The 21,419-nt window shown below is 55.2% G+C and overlaps 1 protein-coding gene across 1 annotated transcript; it reads left to right on the top strand.

Annotated features, from left to right (window-relative positions):
* The first annotated feature begins 679 nt into the window (after positions 1 to 679).
* Positions 680 to 18,649, top strand: SLC26A9 (solute carrier family 26 member 9). Its single transcript, XM_057400678.1, has 21 exons — positions 680 to 1,006; positions 7,481 to 7,622; positions 8,224 to 8,363; positions 8,630 to 8,740; positions 9,008 to 9,183; positions 9,373 to 9,537; positions 10,070 to 10,222; positions 10,566 to 10,648; positions 10,878 to 11,025; positions 11,664 to 11,777; positions 12,137 to 12,214; positions 12,797 to 12,892; positions 14,208 to 14,314; positions 14,828 to 14,897; positions 15,146 to 15,238; positions 15,352 to 15,468; positions 15,987 to 16,289; positions 16,462 to 16,516; positions 16,903 to 17,048; positions 17,761 to 17,838; positions 18,432 to 18,649. Exons 2-21 carry the CDS (start codon positions 7,498 to 7,500, stop codon positions 18,477 to 18,479), a joined length of 2,406 nt encoding a protein of 801 aa, XP_057256661.1. The 5' UTR covers positions 680 to 1,006; positions 7,481 to 7,497; the 3' UTR covers positions 18,480 to 18,649.
* Positions 18,650 to 21,419: the final 2,770 nt, after the last annotated feature.

Here is a 21,419-nt window from a genome sequence, read left to right as displayed (position 1 = left end):
TGATGCCTTCTACATGCACAAGGTACCAGAGATCAATTCCTTCCACAGCAAGTAGCTCCTCACACATTCCTTCTAGCAGCCTGGTCCTTCGGTGACGTCCCCTGCTGCTGTGCCTATTCCATCACATCACCTGCAACATCCTGACTGGTACCCAGTTCCTGTGCTCCTGAATCCCTCTAGGAGGAGGGGAGACCACGAGCCCCGGCACAGCTCAGCACAGTGGTGCCAGTGGAGGCTGGGGACACAAGGGAATGGAGCCCACACCTTTCACATGTTAAATAGAATCATGGAATGGTTTGGGCTGGACGGACCTTAAAGCTCATCCAGTTCCACCCCCCTGCACGGGCAGGGACACCTTCCCATAGACTGAATTGTTTCCTCCTCTAGTGGAAGATGTCCCCACTAGGCCAGGAAGCGACTCTTCCCCATTCCTCTCATCCCTTTGAACCTGGAAATAAGAAAGAAACTGCTTTCCACTGCCAATCCCCTCCTCAAAGCCTGAGCTGCAGGGTCCGGCGCTGGCACAAAGCTCTCCATTGTCCATCCTGGAGACAGAGCACAAAGGCCAGGAGACGCTGCCCACCTCATCCAGGCCAACAAAAGCATCTTCTCCCACCCCGGGTCCAAAGCAGGCGAGGGAGGGGGCCGGGTGATGGTGAATATGAGCTATTGTCACCGGGAGCACAGAGCGACCTGCAAAGGGGATCAAACGGCTGAAGCCAGCGCAGGAAGGGGTGGGGTGGAGGGGGACAACCAAAAAAGCCCTTGTCCCTCTTCAGATCTCCCCTTATCTCCCCGGCTATCTCCTGGGCTTAGCCCGGGCGCACTCGCTGGCAATTACCTGCCCCAAGCCAATCAGGAGCCGAGCACAGCCCTGGGTCCCCTTCCCCGGGGTGGTTTATAAATGACTCACGGGCTGCTCGGAGCAGAGCCCTGGCGCAGCTCCTCGCCTGCACCTCTCGCCTCGTCGCGGCTCCCCTCCAGCATCGGCCCTTCCTCGGCGCAGGTAACCCCGCTCCAACAATCGTGCTCTTTGTCTGGGTGGGCGTGGGGGGTTTGCACAGCTCCGGGTGGGAGCTGCACTATTTGGAGAACTCGTACTTCTGTTCCCCCCCCCCCTTCTCTTTTTCTCCCTCCTTTCGCAAAAGGGGGTTTTCCAGCAGCAGATTTACTCAGGAATTAGCAACACCAAGGATCCAAGAGCTTGATTGATGGAGAGGGGCTGGAAGAGCCAAATGCGTGACTGCATTATTGCTAGAATAAATCCTGCCACCTTATCCTGGCTGGCTCCTGCTGCGCTCCACAAAGGGGGGGTTCCCTGGGATAGGAGAGGCAATACCGATGACAGAGCATTTGTATATATACATATATTACATCTATATTTATATATTGATGTACCACTTCACACAAGTTTTATATATTTATATAACATTTATACATATGTTTCTGGGTCCTTGTTGTCATCAGAGCTTTCTGTGCTTGGGACGATGGAAAGTGGTCCCGGTCCCGAAGATGCTGCAGTTTGCACACACAGGCACCCGGAGGCAATGGGTGAGGAGCAGTGTTTGTGAGCTGGAATCTAACCTAGGCAAAGGGTCTCAGCTCCTGGGGCATGCGTGTATGTGCGCATGCAATCAGATGAGGAAGGAGTTTTAAAGCCGGGAATGAGAAGTGCTCCCAGTCTCATTTCATGGATGTTTAGGTCCCGTTTGGGCAGTGGCCCTCATGCGCAGATAATAGAAGATATCCCCATAAGCCTGCTCCACTGGGTAAACTGCTGCTCACGCAGCGGGGATGCTTCCGCTCTGCCCTGATATAAGTCACCCACACCTTATTTGTAAGCAAGCTGAAAAGCTGGGGACCCGTCCCAATATTTCCCTTGGAGATAAGTCCTTGCAGTGACATTTGTTGCTGGCCACACTCTTTTTCTGCCTCGAGCCAGAGATTTCCAGTACAGAAACTGTCTCATCCTTGACCGCTGGGAAAGGATGGACTGGCTGACCCCAGAGGTGTTTTTCCTTCCCAAAGGAGCATTTGCAGCAGGCATCCTGGATAAGTGCAGGAATGCTGCAGTCTGCAAACCTGGTAATTCCTTGGGATTTGCATTGCCCACCTGCTTTTCAAAGGCAGAGGGCAAGGTCTGTGTTGGAGGCATGTGGAGAGCAGGAGGCTGCAATGGGTTCATCCCTACAGCCCTACACCCCAGGCTCTGTGCCCACTGCCTGGCCCCAGCCCAGCCCTCCCTCACCCTGGTTGCAGCAGCACAAGCAATGTGGAGTGAGGATGGGGTGGGGAACAAGAGGGTTAATCAAACCACACAAGGAACAGGCTCCATCACCCCTGTGTCAGTGCGGGGCAGATCCCCCATGCCCCCGGCATGTGCTGCATTGAACAGCATGCAAGGAGCTGCTGAATACAAGCATTTCACTTCACAAACACCCTGTGGCTTCACCTGCAGTAGATGGCAGATGTCCGCAGATCTCATTATGCTGGTTACCAAGTGCAGAGCTAGTTTGGTTAGAAACTCGTGTGAAGTGGTACATCAAACATTGGCACCGGCCCAGCGACGGCAGAACAAGAGTCCGGCTCCTGCCCGGTGCCTGCACTGGGCTGGGTCAATTGGAATCAGCAAAGAGGCATCTGCCCGATGGAAATCACCTACTGAACACGCCAAATATTTGATCTAAGCAAAGGAAGAGCACACTGATTTAATGCCGGGCTGCCCCGTGGCAACGGGGCAGGAGTGGAGGAACTCGGCTGCTCCCAAAGGGGGATGTTAACAGCGGGGCTGCAGCACGGGATGGAAAGGTGGGAGCTGGAGGGAAGCAGGGATGTCTCCTCCCTGCCCTGCACCCGTGGTGTGCGGATCCCTCCGTGCCTCCCCACGTCAGGCAGGGCCAGTTAACACCTCCCAGCACCCCTCTCCCTCCTTCTCCATGTCCCCCTCCGTCTGGAGTTCATTCCATCAGCCATCATGCCGGGTCCTTGCGTGCTGCTGGGGGTAAAATGGCTTGAAACAGCTTCGCTTTATGAACTGTATGGGCTCTGGCGTTTTGCCTTGTCTGAGGCTAAAAGCCCTCCTTGGGATAGGATGTTTTCCATAACTGATCTATCTGCTTGCCCAGCATCAGCCTCTGATAAACCCCAGCTCCAAATGTGAGCAATCAATGTGTGGCACCGCGTGTGCCGGCTGCTCAGCTCCCTGGAACAGCCACCGCTGCCCTGCCGCTGCCTCCTCCCCTTCCCCACGTCACCAGGAAAGGTGATTTTACCAACATGCTTGTGCCAGAAACGTGGGATCCAGATCAAACGAGGATGATCGGGGCTGGAGCACCTCCCATGTGGAGACAGGCTGAGGAAGTTGGGGCTGTTCAGCCTGGAGAAGAGAAGGCTGCGTGGAGACCTCAGAGCAGCTTCCAGTGTCTGAAGGGGGCCTATAGGGATGCTGGGGAGGGACTCTTCATTAGGGACTTTAGTGACAGGACAAGGGGTAACGAGTTAAAACTCAAACAGGGGAAGTTTAGATTGGATATAAGAAGGAAATTCTTTCTTGTTAGGGTGGTGAGGCACTGGAATGGGTTGCCCAGGGAGGTTGTGAATGCTCCATCCCTGGCACTGCTCAAAACCAGGTTGGACGAGGCCTTGGGTGATATGGTTTAGTGTGAGGTGTCCCTGCCCATGGCAGGGGGGTTGGAACTTGATGATCTTAAGGTCCTTTCCAACCCGAACTATTCTATGATTCTATGATTCTATCTGGCTTTCCCCCTGCAAGGTGCTGTCTTCCTGAATCAGTTCAGCTGCAGATGAACCCTATTCAGAGCCAAAGGGAAAATGAAACTCAACTGGATTAGAGTGATCTTAGCGGTGAGGAAAGAGGTGTGGGCAGTGGCTGAAGACACTAACCCCTAGGAACATGCTGGGGGTCCCTTGGTGACAAGCTCCCAGTGTGGACCATCACCCACACTGCCTGGTCCCTAATGCCAGGAGGTCGGAAAGAGGGAACAACCTGGGAGCATCCAATAGAGGTGAATTACACAACACCCTCCTGCAACCCCTGAACTGACTGACAGCAAAACCTCCTCTTCCTCCTGCCTGTGTGCTCCGCGCGCCCAGCTCCATAGCAGAGGTGTGAAAGGGGCAGAGCCCAGCAGTGCAGCCGCCCTGTCCCGTGCCCCAGTGGGAAGCACAGCGCAGGTTCCAGGGCAGGAGGTGACAGGTTCCTCGCTGACCTTGCAGCACTTGGGCCCTTTCACCGCCTTGCCCCAGGGCTTCCATGGCACCTGCAGCCAGAGCCGGGCGCGGGAGGCTGGGAATCGCCGTGGATTCAGTGCTGAGGGCACTGATTGCGGGGAGCAGGAGTCAAGACCTTGTCCTGGTGTCGCAACCGAACCCTTGCACCTGCGCTTGCCTTGTGCAGGCAGACCTTGCCTCCTGGGGTAGGGGGGAGCTGCCTTTTACAACCGGTTCTTGGGCAACTGTGCTGGGAAAGAGGTGTTTTCGGTGAGGATTCCGCCAGGATGTGGAAGGGAGCAGACCTCCGCCAGCTGAGCAGCCGTCAGCAAGAGCTCTGTGTGCAGCGCCTTGTGCAAGGAGAAGGGGGATGGAGAAGGGGCAGACAAAGGAGGAAATGTTATTTCCAGAGCACTGGTTTTTGCTCCCTAAACCGTAGCAGAGGCATGCCCTGAATGTCCACCTCTTGCACTGGGGTCAATCCGGGCTCTTGTATCACAAGTAAGGCAGTGAACAGATTGCTTTCCCACTCACGCTCCTCGGTCTGGGGTCCCTTTTCCATGCCTATGCCATCGAAGGCAAGCGGCTTTATGCCAGTGGCTCCTATCAGCGCTAGCCAGAAACCTCAATGTGACTTTCCTCTTCCCAAACACAGCTATCACCAGCGCAGGGATGGAAGATAAGAGCCCAGTGAGCGCATGCGCAAGATGAACACTGGAAAAAGGTCCATGCTTGGCATGCACAGCCTGCTTTGAGGCTGCTGGGGCAGGGGTCAGCCGGGTAGGAGCCGATGGGTCTCTTAGCTGATGCCCTACTGGGACAATATCTTTCACCCACGTCATGCCCTCGGAGCTCAGCAGTTCTGCCTTCGTTCACTGCCTGCCCCGGTTTCTCAGTGCATTTATCAGTGGGGGCAAACTTCACACTCCTCAGCATCCCCCACTGGGGAACGGGCTGCCTGGAAAGCTTGGAAGAGGAGCTCTCACTTGGAGCTCTTCCCCCAGAACTTGTCCTTTCATTGCCACACCATTCTGGAACTGAGCTGTGAACACCCTGGGCCCTGGCTCTCTGCTTCTCCCTCCATGCCCATCGCATCGCTCCAGCATCCTGCCCCGGCCCGGCAGCCCTGCTCTTATCCCACCACCACCAGCACAGCTGGGTTTGCCTTTTGTGCAAGGAGCAGTCCCCCAGCTCGTTCCCTTTAATTCTGAAACCTCAGAGGTTTAACCTGCTGTTTGATGTAGGGCAAGGCCAGCGATAAGCCAAGGCAAGAACCCGACTGTGTCCGAGACGCTGACATCATTAGCCTGTTTGTTTAAGATGGAATTTAATCACGGGGATATTTTCCCCTTGATACTTGCCTTGTTTATTATTTTCCCTGATTGCCAGCACTTTCGCTCAGCAGGGGAAATTCATTAAGGAGCTGGGATAGAATTGGCTGCTCCAGGCTGGCTGGTGGCAGGCAAGCGATGGAGCCCAGAAAGAAACCAAGAGGGGCTTCTTGCCCCGGAACCTGGGGGGGTTCTCACCCTTCAGATGCCTGCTGCTGAACCTGGACCTGGGCTACACAGTGGAAACTGGCAACGGAGAGCAGAGCTGTGGGGCTGGGAGCTGGGAAAGGCTGGGAACCTGCCCAGCAACGGGAGTGGGAGGCAGAGACAAGGCTCCTGCAGCCTGACGTGGGAAAAGCAGGGAATGAGTGGTTATCAGATGGGCTCCCGGTATGAGCGTCGGGACTGGGAAAGAGCCTGGGACACTGCTCAGTGTTGGCCTGCACCAATCAACCCTCTGAGAGGTAACGCTTGGAATTGCTCTTGGAAGGGTATCTCCAGCTGAAAGGGAGCCGCAGGGACGCCAGTGCCTGCAGAGGGCACTGGATTCAGCACCTGGTAACGCAGGAAGAGGGACACGGGATCATAGCATGGACTGGGTTGGACACGTCTCCTCTTTGCCTTAGCTGCCCTCCAAGGACATAGGCTGGGGTCTCTCCCAGAGCCTGGAATCAGAAACACAGCATTGCTGGAGCTGCTCTACAGCAAAGGCACCGGATTGCCCCCAGGATCACTGCAGGAGTGGGGTCCATGACCTCCCTTTCGGAACCCATTAGCTCCTATTTGCATAATGATCCCATTGACCTAAATTCTCCCAAGTTTCAGCTGCCTGCATCATCCTTCCCTTCCTGCCCTGGACTGCTGGGCCACTGCTCCCTGTTACTCATGTCTTCCAGCCCCTAGTCCGAGGTAACTGCTTATCAGCGAGGGCTGACACTGGTCCTGTGGATGGGCATTTTGCCAGGGCACTCAGTGCCTTCACCGCCTTCAGCAGTGCCAACAGAGGGGAGAAGAGGATCTCCCGCATTCAAATCACTCTGCGAGCTCTCCGCAACGGGGATGTTGTTTCTTGGTGCATTCTCCTGCCTGAATCACCAGCTTTTTCCACCCCCTCTTCCACTCCTGTGTTGGGCAATGACCCACTTAGATACAAGCATTACCACAAATAATTACCAAGATCCCTGGTTTATACCTGACCACTTCCTTCCTCCACTCCCAGCCTCTCCAGACTGATTCTCCCCACTTCCAGGGAATCGCTGGTCATAGTAAAATGAGGGTTCTGTGGAATTTATCCTCTTTGGTAAGAGCCAGCCACCAGGCAGGACTAGCGCATCCAGATAGCTGGGCATCTTCATCACTGAAATGGAATAGCAACGGTTATCCTCGCGCACATCACTTCCTAGCCTTGTCTCATGGCAAGTGAGGAACGGGACGGCTGCTGGATGCAAACGAGCCCCTTTGGCAGTGGAAATGAGCCCTCGGGTGGAAACTGCCTTTAGTCAGTGTCTACTTTGCCTTGCAAAGCCCGGCCAACCCTGCTGGCAGGTGGGGAAACTGAGGCACGGGAAAGGTCAAGTGATCTGCCCGAGGCAAAAAGGCAGTGACTGAGATTGCAGAGCTGAGATTGGCACCCCTGCTCCCGTGCCACACAATCCGGGGCGCTGCGGTCCCCTTCCCGCTCATTAGCATCACCTCCACGGGGCCGGGGGAGAATCCCAGTGCCGGGAGCAGCAGCCCCTGGTGCCGGGAGAAGCCACTCCCAGGACCTGCCCCTGCGCCACAGGGAAACTATTTAGGGTGGAGATGTGTGGGGAGGGCTCGCAGGCGCTGGAGGTGTCCGGTCTGTTATAGCGCAGGTGGGGCCGGCTCCGCTCACATTCCTGCCTTTGCTTTTCCCTCTTGTTTCGTGCCGGGAGCAGAATCCAATGATCCAGAGATGAACCAGGCCAGGCCTCGCTACGTCATCGAGCGTCCTGCCTATTCCCTCAGCCTCTTCGACGAGGAGTTTGAGAAGAAAAGCAGAACTTACCCTGTTGGGGACAAACTGAGGAACCTCTTCAGGTAACAGCAGGGGCTGAGCAGAGACCAGGAGCTGGGCTGCAATTCACACCTGGGGATGCAGTCTCCATTTCTAGCCTGGGAAACCTCCGTGATGTTCAGGGCTTGGGTGGATGAAAGGCACAGGAGAAATGCAAATCGTATTGAAGCAAGTGGAGCTGGTTACTCACTGCTGGCAGGAAGGGTTTGCACGGAGTGCAGTTGGGATGCGGGGGTCTTTTCCAAGAGCTGTTCAATAGGGATGTCAGGATGAGGGGGTGGGTTACTTCTTTCAGCTTTCCAGCTGGGATATCCTTGTATCAGCTGCCTCATTAAAACCAGCACTGCCCTTCCTTAAAGGAAGATTAATAATTGTGCAAATAAAGATGAATAAGCTGGCTGAGCACCGTCTTGGAAATCTAGCCCCATTGCTTGGAAGAAGGGAGGCAGTAGCACAGGGAAGCAAGACCATACACGTCAGCTGGCAGAGACAGTGCATGTGCCAACCCAGAAGCAGTCTGGGCTTAGGATTTGGTGTGGGAGAAAGACTGAGACATTCCTAGGACAACCCTTCCTCGCTCCCTTGCTTCCTCCCTTACGTGCTTGTTTTTCCCGTCTCCTCCAGATGTTCAGCGTCCAGACTCAAGCTCATCCTCTTCAGCCTCTTCCCGATCCTCGTGTGGCTTCCCAAGTACAAAATCAAGGAGTACATTTTGCCTGATGTTCTCGGGGGCGTCAGCGCGGGGACGATCCAGGTGCCGCAAGGTGAGATGCGATGAGCCGGGGTCACTGAGGGGGGACGGCACTTTGCCAGCTCAAGGAGAAGCCTGCACAAGTCCACTTTGGGGGGGATTAGCTGCCAGAAGCTCTGCCTCTGACCTGATTGTCCCTGTCTTCCTCTGTGGTGCTCTTCCCTGCCCTCTTCCGCCCAGAAGGCAGCAGGCACAGCACCTTCTTGGAGCTGGCATGAGTGTGAGCACGGCAAGGGGCTGACACCACCCTCACAGACCCATTTCCCTTGTGCTTTCCAGGGATGGCCTTTGCACTACTGGCCAATCTGCCTCCTGTCAATGGGCTCTACTCCTCCTTCTTCCCATTGGTAACATACCTCTTCCTTGGGGGTATCCATCAGATGGTCCCAGGTAAGAGTCTGCGCGGCAGCCGCCTGCACAAGGCAGTTAAATACTGGCTGGGCATACTCAGTGTGGTCCAGAATAGAGGTGTTTGGTCTGCCAGGGGTTTATGGGATCCCATATTCTGGCTGCACAGCAGGATCTCACCCCAGTGACCAACAGCCGCATCCTGCCATGGGGCTGGTTCGGTGATGGGCTGGGTGACTCGGTCCGAGCACCTTCCAGGACAGGATGCTCTCTAGAGAAAGCCACTGACATCACTGTGTTGTGCTGCAGGTACGTTTGCAGTCATCAGCATTATTGTTGGCAACGTCTGCAATGAGCTGGCTCCGGAGTCGGACTTCCAGTACTTCAACCACACCACTAATGAGACCAGCGTGAACACCACAGCCCTGGAGGCGGCCAGGCTGGAGATCTCGGCCACCCTGGCCTGCCTCACCGCCGTCATCCAAGTAAGCGCTTGTATGGCTCCCACACGGAGCCAGCCACGTATTGCTGGTGGCAGGAGGTGGGCGATGCCTCGGAGCCGGGGGTTTGGGGGATCCCAGTTTTGGTGTGAAGCCCTCCCGGAGCGGAGCAGGTTCCCACCACAGCTCCCGAGGCTCCACGCTCCTGACACCCCCCCGTCTGTCCTGCCCTAGCTGTGCCTGGGATTCGTGCAGTTCGGCTTTGTTGCCATCTACCTCTCCGAGTCTTTCATCAGGGGCTTCATGACAGCAGCAGGGCTGCAGATCCTCATCTCCGTGCTCAAGTACGTCTTCGGCTTGACAGTCCCGTCTTACACCGGGCCCTTAGCTATCGTCTATGTAAGTGGGTGCCTTCCCTGCACCTCCTTCCCCAGTGACCACCCCACCGCAGGCACCTGGGCAAGGGGGGCTTGGGGAGAAGGAAAGGGTGGAGGGAGGGGGAATACGGATGTCCCATGCTGCTGCCACTGTATTTCCTTACAGTGTTATCTGTGCATTAGTTTCCAATTAGAACTACTGAAAGGGGCCTGGGATTTGGGGAGAACATGAACTGTGTTTTACAGCAGGAGACTTGCACAATTGTGATCAACAGAAACCTTTCCTATGAGCAGGATTCCCCATTCTTGGGCTTTCCTGCATCTCCCATGGATGCATCCTCCACTGATGCAGCCAAAACTGCATTTAAGTGGGGAGCACAGCCCCAGGGCTGGTTGCTGATCCCAGCAGCAGGGTTTCTAGCACTTCCCTCACCCTCGTCACATCTCGGGGTGTTTGCAGTTGATTGTGGTAACAAATGATCTCCATTCTGCTGTCCACACTGTCCAGAGTCTCTGGTTCCCTTTGACACCTTCTCCTCTTCTCTCCCCTTTAGACTTTCATTGACATTTGTAAAGGTCTGCCCCAAACCAACGTGGCCTCCCTGGCCTATGCCTTGGTCAGTGCTGTGCTCCTGATCATTGTCAAGGAGCTCAACCTGAAGTACATGAAGAAGATCCGGATGCCCATCCCCATGGAGATCATCATTGTAAGTGACACGTGAGCTGTTCCTTAGGTCCTGCAGGAGCCAGTCCCTCCCCTTACCTGACAGCAGAGAATCAATAGAGTGACTATGATGTGGGCCCCACATGTCTTGGGCCATCCTCGTGGAGGATACCTCTGGTGCCCACCTCATCCCTGTTAGGCTGTACCTGCATCCTGGTGATGCTGAGGATGAGGAACATAACTCCTCATGGAGAAGTTCTCTCCTTTCCTAGCCCAAATCTGGGGCTAATTTTGCACTGTCAGCCTCAGGAGTAAAGCAAGCTTAGTGCTCCTGAGAGAGCTCATGCTCCTTCTGCTCACTGCTCTGTTATTCTCTGTCCTTCCAGGTAATAGTTGCCACTGCCATCTCCGGCAGCTTTAACATGCCTGAGAAGTACGGCATGCCAGTCGTTGGGAAGATCAGCATGGGGTAAGCGCATGTGCGGGTCCGACTCAACTTCCAGCTCATTTTCCTTCCTCCTCCTCCTCCTGCAGCCTTCCCTGCCGTACGACAGCCCCCGTCCAGGACTGCCCAGCAGCACCGCTGCACCTCCTTACGCAGCCGCCTCCATCTCTCCCAGCCACCCGTGGGCTGTGGCATTCCCAGCCACCCACCCCGCTCCTGTCACAACTGCTTCCCTCCTCCGCTCCGAGCGCAGGTTCCCAGCACCAACGCTGCCCCTGGTGCACAAGTGGAAGGACATGATCGGCACGGCCTTCTCCCTCGCCATCGTGAGCTACGTGATCAACCTGGCCATGGGGAGGACGCTGGCAGCCAAGCACGGCTACGACGTGGACCCCAACCAGGTAACGCTCGGCCTGGAAGGACGCAGCCAAGGAGCTCTCAGGCGTGAAGGGAAAACCTCACCGCATGAATGGGAGGCTTTCAAACGCGCCCTGCTCCTGCAGCCGTGCTGCTCCCGTGCATGCGGGCTCCCGTGGCAGCTTGCCATGGAGGGGGGAAAGGACAGGGCAGATCCACCTCGTGTGCACGGGAGAGCCTGCAAAGGGAAGGGAGCCTCAGGCTGAGCTCTGCGCCTTGCTGAGGCTCCAGCCCGCAGTGCTGGCAGAGCTGTGTGTTTGCTGTTGTTGGAGCACAACGAGCACGTGTGTTTCTCACCGAGCACAGACCTGGATTCCTGGTGTGTCACCCAGATACCGCGGGAGGCAGGACATTAAATAATCCTCTTTTGTCATCCCTGGCACAGCGGCAGCTTTCAATAGCAGCCACACATACCGCATGGAGCCCTGCCCTGAGTGCGTCAACAGATGACAACGTGTTGATGCGGAATCGGGCTGCCAGGTCTCCCTGCTATAGCAGAGCCCACCTCAGCTCTCATTGCAGGGAAGGGGTCTGGGACACTCAGGCAGCAGCTCTCCTGCCCGGCAGCTCACGCCCTCTGTGCCATCGCTCCTCTCTGATGGCCGTGTCCCTGTCTCCATAGGAAATGCTGGCCCTGGGCTGCAGCAACTTCTTCGGATCCTTCTTCAAAATCCACGTCATCTGCTGCGCTCTCTCGGTCACTCTCGCCGTCGATGGGGCAGGAGGGAAATCACAAGTGAGCACCTTCTCCTCTTCCTCTCTTCCTCACCTGGCCCACAGAGCAGCTGCGTGCTGCCGGAGTGCTCCAGGCTGCTGGGGTTAAAGCAGAGCTCCCTCCCTCCCAGCCCCATTTCATTCCCGGGATGATTCTCTGGATCGGTCACTGATGCAGGGCTGTAAATCCCAGCCTGGATTCCCTGGCGGAGCAGCCCGAGGGAGGGCTGGGGTTATCTGGGGGATCTGCAGAATCCTCACCTCTGTCTTACTGCAGAGGGCAGTTATGCCACGGGCTGGAGCAGCAGGAGACAGAAGCCCGGGGGGGGTTAGGAAGGCCCTGGCGTCTCTGTATGCGATTTCTTTCCTCCTTTGCTGCAGGTGGCAAGCTTCTTTGTGGCCATGGTGGTGATGGTGACCATGCTGGCGCTGGGCATCTACCTCGAGCCCCTTCCAAAGGTAACAAACATCTGTACAAACAGCGTGGCCGCTGCGTCACGCGCTCCACGCACCCAAGGGAGGGCAGAGGCTTGCTCCAAACCCCCGATGCAAACTGCTGCCGGCACCGGGGGCTCCTGCCTGATTGCACTGAGGCTCTGCAGGAGAGAGCAGTCTGAATGATCCCACCCAGAGCCCAGCGGGATCTTTGTGTCACCCTTGCCCATCCAGAGAGAGGGCTGGAGCAGCTCTGCCCTGGAGCCAGGCTGAGAGAGCTGGGCTGGGGCAGCCTGGAGAAGAGAAGGCTCCTGAAGGGGAGACCTGAGAGCAGCTCCAGTGCCTGAAGGGGCTGCAGGAAACCTGGAGAGGGGCTTGGGACAAGGGATGTAGGGACAGGCCAAGGGGAATGGCTTGAACCTGCCCGAGGGGAGACTGAGATGAGCTCTGAGGCAGAAGCTCTTCCCTGTGAGGGTGCTGAGGCGCTGGCACAGGGTGCCCAGAGAAGCTGTGGCTGCCCCATCCCTGGCAGTGCTCAAGGCCAGGTTGGATGCAGCCTGGAGCAGCGTCCACCTCCGGGCTGATCCAACCCCATCTCCTCCTCAGTCTGTCCTGGGAGCCCTCATCGCAGTGAACCTGAAGAACTCCCTCAAGCAGCTGGCGGATCCCTTCTACCTGTGGAAGAAGAGCAGGCTGGACTGCGTGAGTGCTGGGCACGGCAGGCAGCGCAGCCACGGCCACGCAGGGCAGAGGCTTCGGGGGGCAGGAGGATGCTCTCAGCCCCCTTGATCTCTTGGTGGGATCTTGGCTTCCAGCCCTTTAGCACCAAGGTCGGGAGCAGCAGCAGAGCCCAGCTGAGCACTCTCACGCTCAGCGCACGGCTCCCAGAGGCCTGAACTATTCCCTGCTCTGGGTAAATGCCAATCAAGCTCGGGAGCCTGTTTGCCCAGAACTAGCCAAACCGGCCCTGCTCGGTGCCGAGTCAGGACCGCAGGAGTCACACAATAGCCCTGCAGGGTGAGGAGAGCCCTTCGCAGTGATAAGGACCCGAGGCAGGGGTTGATGGATAAACCCAGGCAGGGGGTGAGGGGAGCGAGAGCGCGGTTTGGAAGCGTCTGACATAAGCCAGCAGTGTCTGAAGGGCTCCCACGGAGCCAGCATCCCGTCAGCGCCTGGCACACGGCCTGTGGGGGAAACGAGGAGTCCAAAGGGGCTGGGCTGAGTGGAGAGCTGCCCCAAAGCAGTGTTCGGACAGGGCTGGAGATGGGTGAGCAGAGCAGGCAGAGGGCTCACGGGGGGGATCAGGAGGGAAAGGCACCCTCCATCCACACATGGAATCATGGAATGGTTTGGGTTGGAACGGACATTAAGATCATAGAATCATAGAATAGTTAGAGTTGGAAAGGACATCAAGATCATCCAGTTCCAACCTCGGTCACAGGCAGGGATGCCTCACTCCAGACCATGTCACCCAAGGCTCTGTCCAACCTGGTCTTGAACACTGCCAGGGATGGGGCATTCACCACTTCTCTGGGCACCCTGTGCCAGCGCCTCAGCACCCTCACAGGGAAGAGCTTCTTCCTTATATCCAACCTGAACTTCCCCTGTCTCAGCACTAAGTGCAGGGATCCCTCATAGCCCAGAGTGAAGTCTGGATGGAGGGAAGCCCTTCTTGTCATTTATATGTACAACACATATGAATGAAGATGCTGAAATCAAAATTACCCTGATTTTTCCCAGGTCAAAGTTAGGTTTATCAGGGTTGAGGATGGGATTATAATAACCTGATGGTGATTTTCAGAGGCCATGGTTATATGGATATGGTTATATGAACTGGGTGATCCTGAGGTCCTTTCCAACCCAAAGCATTCCATGGTTCTATGAATTCAGGTCCTGGTGTTTTCACCCCGAGCTGTGTAGTTCCTGGGGTGCAGGCTATCAGCACAGAGCCGTTCTCCATCCCTCACCATGCCCATGGTAGAGGAAGAGGTTGTGCCATGCTCTTCTCTCCCTGCAGCTGGTCTGGCTGGTGAGCTTCCTGTCCGCCTTCTTCCTGAGCCTTCCCTACGGAGTCGCTGTGGGCGTGGGATTCTCGGTGCTGGTCGTGGTTTTCCATACCCAGTTGTAAGTCCCGGGAGCAGCCCCAAAGAGCAAAAGAGAAGGAAAACCTCACGACAGATTCCTTTTACGAGCGACCTCTGGCCCGTGCGGGGCAGGGACGTGCAGCAGGAGCCCGGGGGAGTGCAGGTGTCCTCCTGGAATGTGCAAACAGGAATGGCAGGCGCTAATTTACTGCCGGCCCTGTGCACATCCCAAGGCAGGGGAAGGCTGAAGGAATTCACTCCAGCTGCCTGCATAGTTCCCAGCAGAAAGTCCTGCTCTGAAGAGGAACGCGCCCCGTGGATGTGTGTGAAGGTTTCACACCGGGTTTAATCCCTTAAAGCCCTTTATTGACATTTCCCAGCCTGGGATCTCAAACTGCTGACTCTTTGGGGTTTTTACCCTATAGGCTCTGCAGGGATGAAATGGAAGTGTTTTCATTAAGCCAGTTTTCATCCCCTGCTATGGAACATGGAGTGAAGCAGTTTGCTTCCCCTCCACCACTTACTCTAACGCTGATTGCCCCTTCTCTCCCAGCCGAAACGGCTCTGCCCTGGGCCAGATCACTTCCACTGACATCTACAAGAACCCGAAAGCCTACAACAAGGTAAGCAGAACCGCAGAATGGTTTGGGTTGGAAGGGACCTTAACATGACCCAGTTCCAACCCCTGCCACGGGCACTTGAGCATCCATTCTTTGCCACAATGTGGTGAGGACACTCGAGCCCATGAGGTTGGCTGCCGACTGGTTTCAGGGGCAGCAGGAGAGCTGCTGCTCAGTTACCTGCTGCCCCAAGCCCCCATCACCCTGCAGTACCCCAACAGGCCTGGGCTGAGCTCTTGTCTCTGTTGCAGGTGCATGAACTTAATGGCATTAAAATCGTGACCTACTGCTCCCCACTGTATTTTGCCAACTCGGAGATCTTCCGGGAGAAGATCATAGCCAAGGTGAGCGCTGCCCTAATGCCCTTCTGCTTGCAGCCAGCCCCAAACAGCCCTTGCTGTTGCCCCTGGCTATGGGGCTGAACAGACTCTGCCAAAGCAAAGCCTCTTTCCCACAGACAGGGGTGGATCCTGGCAAAGTGTACTTGGCCAGGAAGAAGTACGTGAAGCGGCAGGAGAAGGGCACGGCACAACCACCACCAAACCTACCCAAACTCCTGCTGAGGCAGAACAAGGTAGCTCGGTCTGGGTTCCTGTGTTGAGGAATAAGACCCCAAGTCCCCATCAAACAGCTCCTCTTGACACAGGATTTTCTGCGCTGTCTTCCTGACCACACTTTGCTTCCTTTCCTTCCTGCCTACATCTCCATTCCTCCCAACAGCCTAAACCTTAAGATGCAGCAGAACTGGAAGTGGCTGGGATTAAGAAAGCTCTAGAGATGGAAACGGGGTGAATGATCTGCTAGGAACGGGGCTTGCTCTCTTTCTTTAAAGATGCCCTTTGTCAGCGTTTCAGGTTAGAAGTGCCCTTCTGAAGCACATTTCCCAGCTTCACTGGAGCAGCCTTGAAGCATGTGAACAGGAATAACTTGAAATTAACTCAATGTACTCCAGCCCCAAGGGACACTCAGCCCAGCACCAGGCTGGAGCTAGTCCAGATTAAACCACTTCCTGCCACCGACTACTTGAGGTGCGTTCACACGTCAGGATCTGGGCTCGCCCTGCCCTCACTGCGCGTTTCTGCTTTGCTGCAGACTCTGTCTTTGCAAGAGCTCCAGAAGGACTTCGAAAGCAGCTCTCCAACAGACACCAACAACAACCAGACGACCCCTAATGGGGCCAGCATCTCCTACGTGACGTTCCAGCCCCCCGGCACCAGCGCTGCCGGCTCCAGTGAGCTGGGCAGCACTAATGCTGTACAAGGAAGCACCTTCCTGCCTGCAGCAGAGCTCGACCCTGTGATGACAGCACCGCCCTACCTCAGCTTCCACACCATCATCCTGGACATGAGCGGAGTGTGCTTTGTCGACCTCATGGGCACAAAGGCGCTGGGCAAGGTCAGTTCTGTTCTCCAAACACAGGCAGGCAACGGGCACCTTCTGGGGCAGCTGGGATAAGTGTTTACCCTCCTCTCCATCAGCATTCCCAGGACACGCGGAAAGGCCTGGATAAAAGACTTCTGAAGCAGAAGTATCATTAATTCGCTCTCTCCCTTCTCATCCCTTCTAGCTGTGTTCCAGCTACCAGAAGATTGGGATTAAAGTGTTCTTGGCAAACGTGCAGGGTAAGAATCCGCACAGAACCTATTTCCATGTGATCTCCCCCCATTCGTGTGCCCCTGGCAGGCAGATCTTTTCGTGCTCCTTATGCAAACTGTGAGCTGTCAGCCTTTTGATGGACCCAACTAGCCCAGATGAAAGAAGAGAACAGAAGAAAGGGAAGAGAACCCCTGTTCTGTGTCTGAAGTAGCTCCTTTCACTTGGGAAGGGATACAACTGGAACTTCTCCATGTTTAGCACGTAGGAAAACAGATCCCTGCACTAATTCCTGCAGCAGACCTGTTTCTTCTCCATGCACCCCAGCCCTGCTTTAGCTCAGAGGACCACTGTCAGCCTTTGGAGGCTTCCTTCTTTGGTTTCCTTCTTGCTCATGGGTCTTTCCTTCCTTCAGCCCAGGTTTACAATGACATTAGCACAGGAGGCGTCTTTGAGGAAGGGGGCCTGGACCGAAGTCACCTCTTCCTAACAATCCATGATGCTGTCCTCTTTGCACTGGCAGATATCAAGGAAGTTGTCCACCCGCCCAGCTTAGAAGAGGTAAATTTGCTCCCCAGGATTTCTGCAGCTCACAGGACTCTACTGTGAGGTTTACTCACTGCACAGAGGCAGAATAACCCAATACTGCACCCTTCTTCCCTATCTCAAGTGGTAAAGGTCTAAATCCTACAAAACATTTTATCTCCTAATTCTGACGTATGGGCTGGCACCTATGGATTGCATTGATTCAATCCCTATCCAGATGAATGTTGTCCTAGCCCGGAGAAGCCAGAAGAGCTGTTCCAACACTATGCTCCCATTTGGTGGTGTCTGGGATATGCAGCTGCATACAAAAGCAGAATTTGACCCCCAGACATGAAGGCAAAGCACATTCACCAGTGCTGGAATAGCCCCAGCATCCCTGCGTGCTCCCCTTGGTGGGAGGAGGAAAGGCTGAGGCAGGGATGTGGCACATACTCACAACACAAGCTACTTCCCCAAATGCAGGCTGGTTTATTGCATGGTAACTGGAGCTGGAAGCAGGGCAGTGTCAGTCAGTTATCCCCTGAGAACAAGGGAAGGTATCTCCTATCTCAGCAGAGAGATATCTACGTGCCAGCTCAGTCAGAGGAGATAAACCCCTGCAACGGGATTCCTTCTGTGCCTCTTCTTCCTGGGCACTTCCCTGGGAGCACGTGGGATGTTTTAAGCCTTTTTCATTCCTTTCACACACCCCCCCGCTAATTCATGGATTTGATTCTCTCCGGCACAGAGGCCAGACCAGACAGAGCTCTCCATCTATGATGAGTCTGCGGATGAAGGCAGCACAGAGTTCAAGAACCTGGAGGAGGTGAGCTCCAGGGCCAGGGTCACGCGTTCAGCTGTGGACATAAGGTGGCAATCAGAAGCTGTGGTCGGGAGTGATGGGGTGGGCAGTCCCCTGTGCCAGGCAAACTGCTAGACACAGAAATGCTTTGAATAGCTGAACACTGATTTAAAACCCCTGTCATGAGCTCTGGCAGGCACCTGGATGAGGAGCAGCCCTGGTTCCCCACAGGGCAATCCTTCAATCCAGTCTGGGTCACACAGTCAGACCTGTGGTCTCCACGCACAGGGGTGAACTTGGAGAACCAGGTTTAGCTCAAGCCCAACAGTCCCTGGACAAGTTTTCCAGCAGGCTTTGTTAACGCTGAAGTTATCTGCACCCACTGAACCCCGGTCCGTGGGAGGAGACACATTCCAGCGCTGACCTTCCCCATGCTATCCATGCACGGCTGGAAGCACAGTGACCTCCCTGCCTCCGGCTTTCCCTTGCGGAGCAGGGCTGGGAAGGGCTGGAGTTCCTGCCCTCATTCCCCTGTGTGACCAAATGACTTCTGAGCTGTGCTGCTGGGTGTGTGCCACGCATCAGCCCTAACCCAGCATGTCTTGTGTGCCCTTCAGGAGATGTTTGGCAGCATGTTCCACTCAGAGACCCAGACAGCTCTGTGAGCACACAGGGAGCCTCAGCACAAGGCAAACCCTCCCAAAGAGCCTCCTCTCTCCCATCCCCTCGTGAAGAGCTGCACTTCTGCCTGGGGGATACAACAAGTTTGCAAAGCAAGAGGCCATCACCCCTCTTGAACTGGTACATTCCTCCCTCCATCCTGCTCTACTTCTGGTCTTGAGGGCAGCGTACAGAAACACTGGAACCAGGAACTCAGGAAACGCCACCCCATGAACTACAGAAGTGCAGTGAGCTCGTTCCAAGGCAGGTGCCTTAACACAGAGGACAATTACTCGCTATTGCCAAGAGACCCAGCAGTCAAACTGAGATCTGAGTGCATTTTATGCCTGCAACTGGGGGGCAGCCCGAGTGAGGCCAGGACCATCCCAGGCAAAGGAGCCTGCCTCCCTAACGCAGAGCCAGGCAGCTGGGAGCTTCATCATCCCCAAGTCTGACGTTCTCTTCCATTGGAGTGATGCTAATAACAACTGCTATTCTAGTTTCCTTTCCTGATGCCTTCCCTTCTTACCCAGTGCTGATGTGGTGACAATAATGACAAGATGACAATATAAAGCCTGGAAAATCAAAGCATAAGCCAAGGCTTAAAGCACCCCTTTCTTCAGTGCATTTCAACCGCCAGTATGGCTTTTATGGCAATAAGATTAGAAAAGATTTAAGATAAAGACACATTGGAATGAAAACCATTTCCCTTATTTGAATTGCGAATCTTCCTACAGAGTATTGCCAGCACTGGGGTAAAATGCAAGAGTCAACAAGTGAACAGTAATGGAAGCAAAAGTGGACAGTTTGTGATCTTCACATGAATGCAAAAAATAATGGCCTTAATAATGAAAGCAAATTATAATTTAAGAAGCTATTTTATTTCTCTATTAAAAATATCAGCAAGCTTTAATGCACAGGTTTGAGCTACCTATCCATTATTGAGCTGATTCCCCAGCACATTGCTAGAAGGCTTTGGGGCGAAACTGGGGCTTTCCTCCAGCTCCCAGATGTCTCCTGTAAGGAAACCAGAACTTCATGCACCATCACACACACCCATCCAAGGAAGCAAGAGCAGGACCTTGCTGCTTTGGTTTTAGGTACCTAAGTCACCATTTCTCTACCTCAGTTTCTGATTATGTGGTGCAGGAGAGAAATACAACCAAAGAGGGTTGGTTTCCAGCAGGAAAACCCCACCAAGTAATGGTTATTGCTTATTTTAATCTTAGACAGCAGTGCTTTTCCCAGAACCATGTATATAGCTTGTTCTAGAGGTAAAATAGAGATGAATTCTCTTATATTACGCATGGCAATGAGTATGGTAATGGTAATGGTCATGGTGATTACTCATGGTCTCTTGCTACTGCCCGAGCACTGCTTTCACTTGCTCACTGGAAGAAAGCAACCAAGCCATCGGTGCAATGAACAAGAAACTCTCCTGCAGCAGCAGATCCATGTTTCTGTATCTCTGAGGTGCAATCGCACAACCTCAGTGGGCAAACGGCCTTGCTGCAGGCACAGTCTCCATTTCCAGGTGCATGGGGAAGTGAATCAGGGAAGCTGAAATCAACGCCGGGGTCGGAATATCTGCGTTTCCAGTGTCCTTTATTGCTCTCAAAGCCAGCGATGCTGATGTGTACCGGCTCCGAAGCCTCACTCGATGAACGCGGATGTACAACCAGCTCAGAAATGTTCGTAATTTATTTAATTTAATGTTGGTTTCATCCTTTCTTTTTTGATAATAAAGAATGTGTGAACACCCATCTGCTGCTGCTGAGCTGAGAGCGGGCTCCCCGCAGCTCCCATCCAGGATGCGGCACTTCGGGACACGTTATGCCATGAAACCAGGCAAGGAGCATGGATTGGAGCGGGACAGCACTGTCACTATCCCACCCCACTGACGCTGTCCTCCTGCCTAACCTGTGCCCCTACAGCCCCTCCGCACGGCCACCTCTTTTACCATCAGGCACACTGCGGGAGCAGCATCCTGAGCCCCTGCGCTGTCAGCGGGCTCCGGACACGCTCTGAGCCACGCTGAGGGGATGCTCCCGTTCTTGCTCGCCGCAGTGAGGACGGGATGCGGTTCATCCCGTCCCCAAACCGCCCCTTTGACACAAGAAAGACACGGCTCCATGCAGAGAACCCAACACCTCCATCATGGCCCCAAACCGTCCCTTTGACACAAGAAAGACACGGCTCCATGCAGAGAACCCAACACCTCCATCATGGCCCCAAACCGTCCCTTTGACACAGGAAAGACACGGCTCCATGCAGAGAACCCAACACCTCCATCATGGCCCCAAACCGTCCCTTTGACACAGGAAAGACACGGCTCCATGCAGAGAACCCAACACCTCCATCATGGCCCCAAACCGTCCCTTTGACACAGGAAAGACACGGCTCCATGCAGAGAACCCAACACCTCCATCATGGCCCCAAACCGTCCCTTTGACACAGGAAAGACACGGCTCCATGCAGAGAACCCAACACCTCCATCATGGCCCCAAACCGTCCCTTTGACACAGGAAAGACACGGCTCCATGCAGAGAACCCAACACCTCCATCATGGCCCCAAACCGTCCCTTTGACACAGGAAAGACACGGCTCCATGCAGAGAACCCAACACCTCCATCATGGCCCCAAACCGTCCCTTTGACACAGGAAAGACACGGCTCCATGCAGAGAACCCAACACCTCCATCATGGCCCCAAACCGTCCCTTTGACACAGGAAAGACACGGCTCCATGCAGAGAACCCAACACCTCCATCCCGTCCCCGACACCCGATCGCCGCCATTGCCACCGGGCCCGGCAGCGGCTCCCACGCGCGAGCGGAGGGGGCGGGCCCAGCGCGCCCATTGGCCACGCTCCCGGGAGTGGTGCGTGACGATTGGTGCTCGCCCCCGCCTCAGCCGGGGCCCGGCGGCAGGGTGAAGTCCGCCGGGG

Source organism: Pezoporus wallicus, unplaced genomic scaffold (assembly GCF_028554395.1).
Source record: "Pezoporus wallicus isolate ANWC-B61680 ecotype Strahan unplaced genomic scaffold, APGP_CSIRO_Pwel_v1 scaffold_7736, whole genome shotgun sequence".
NCBI lineage: Eukaryota > Metazoa > Chordata > Aves > Psittaciformes > Psittacidae > Pezoporus > Pezoporus wallicus.
Note: the sequence above shows the minus strand (reverse complement) of the source record. Positions and strands in the feature narration are given on the sequence as shown.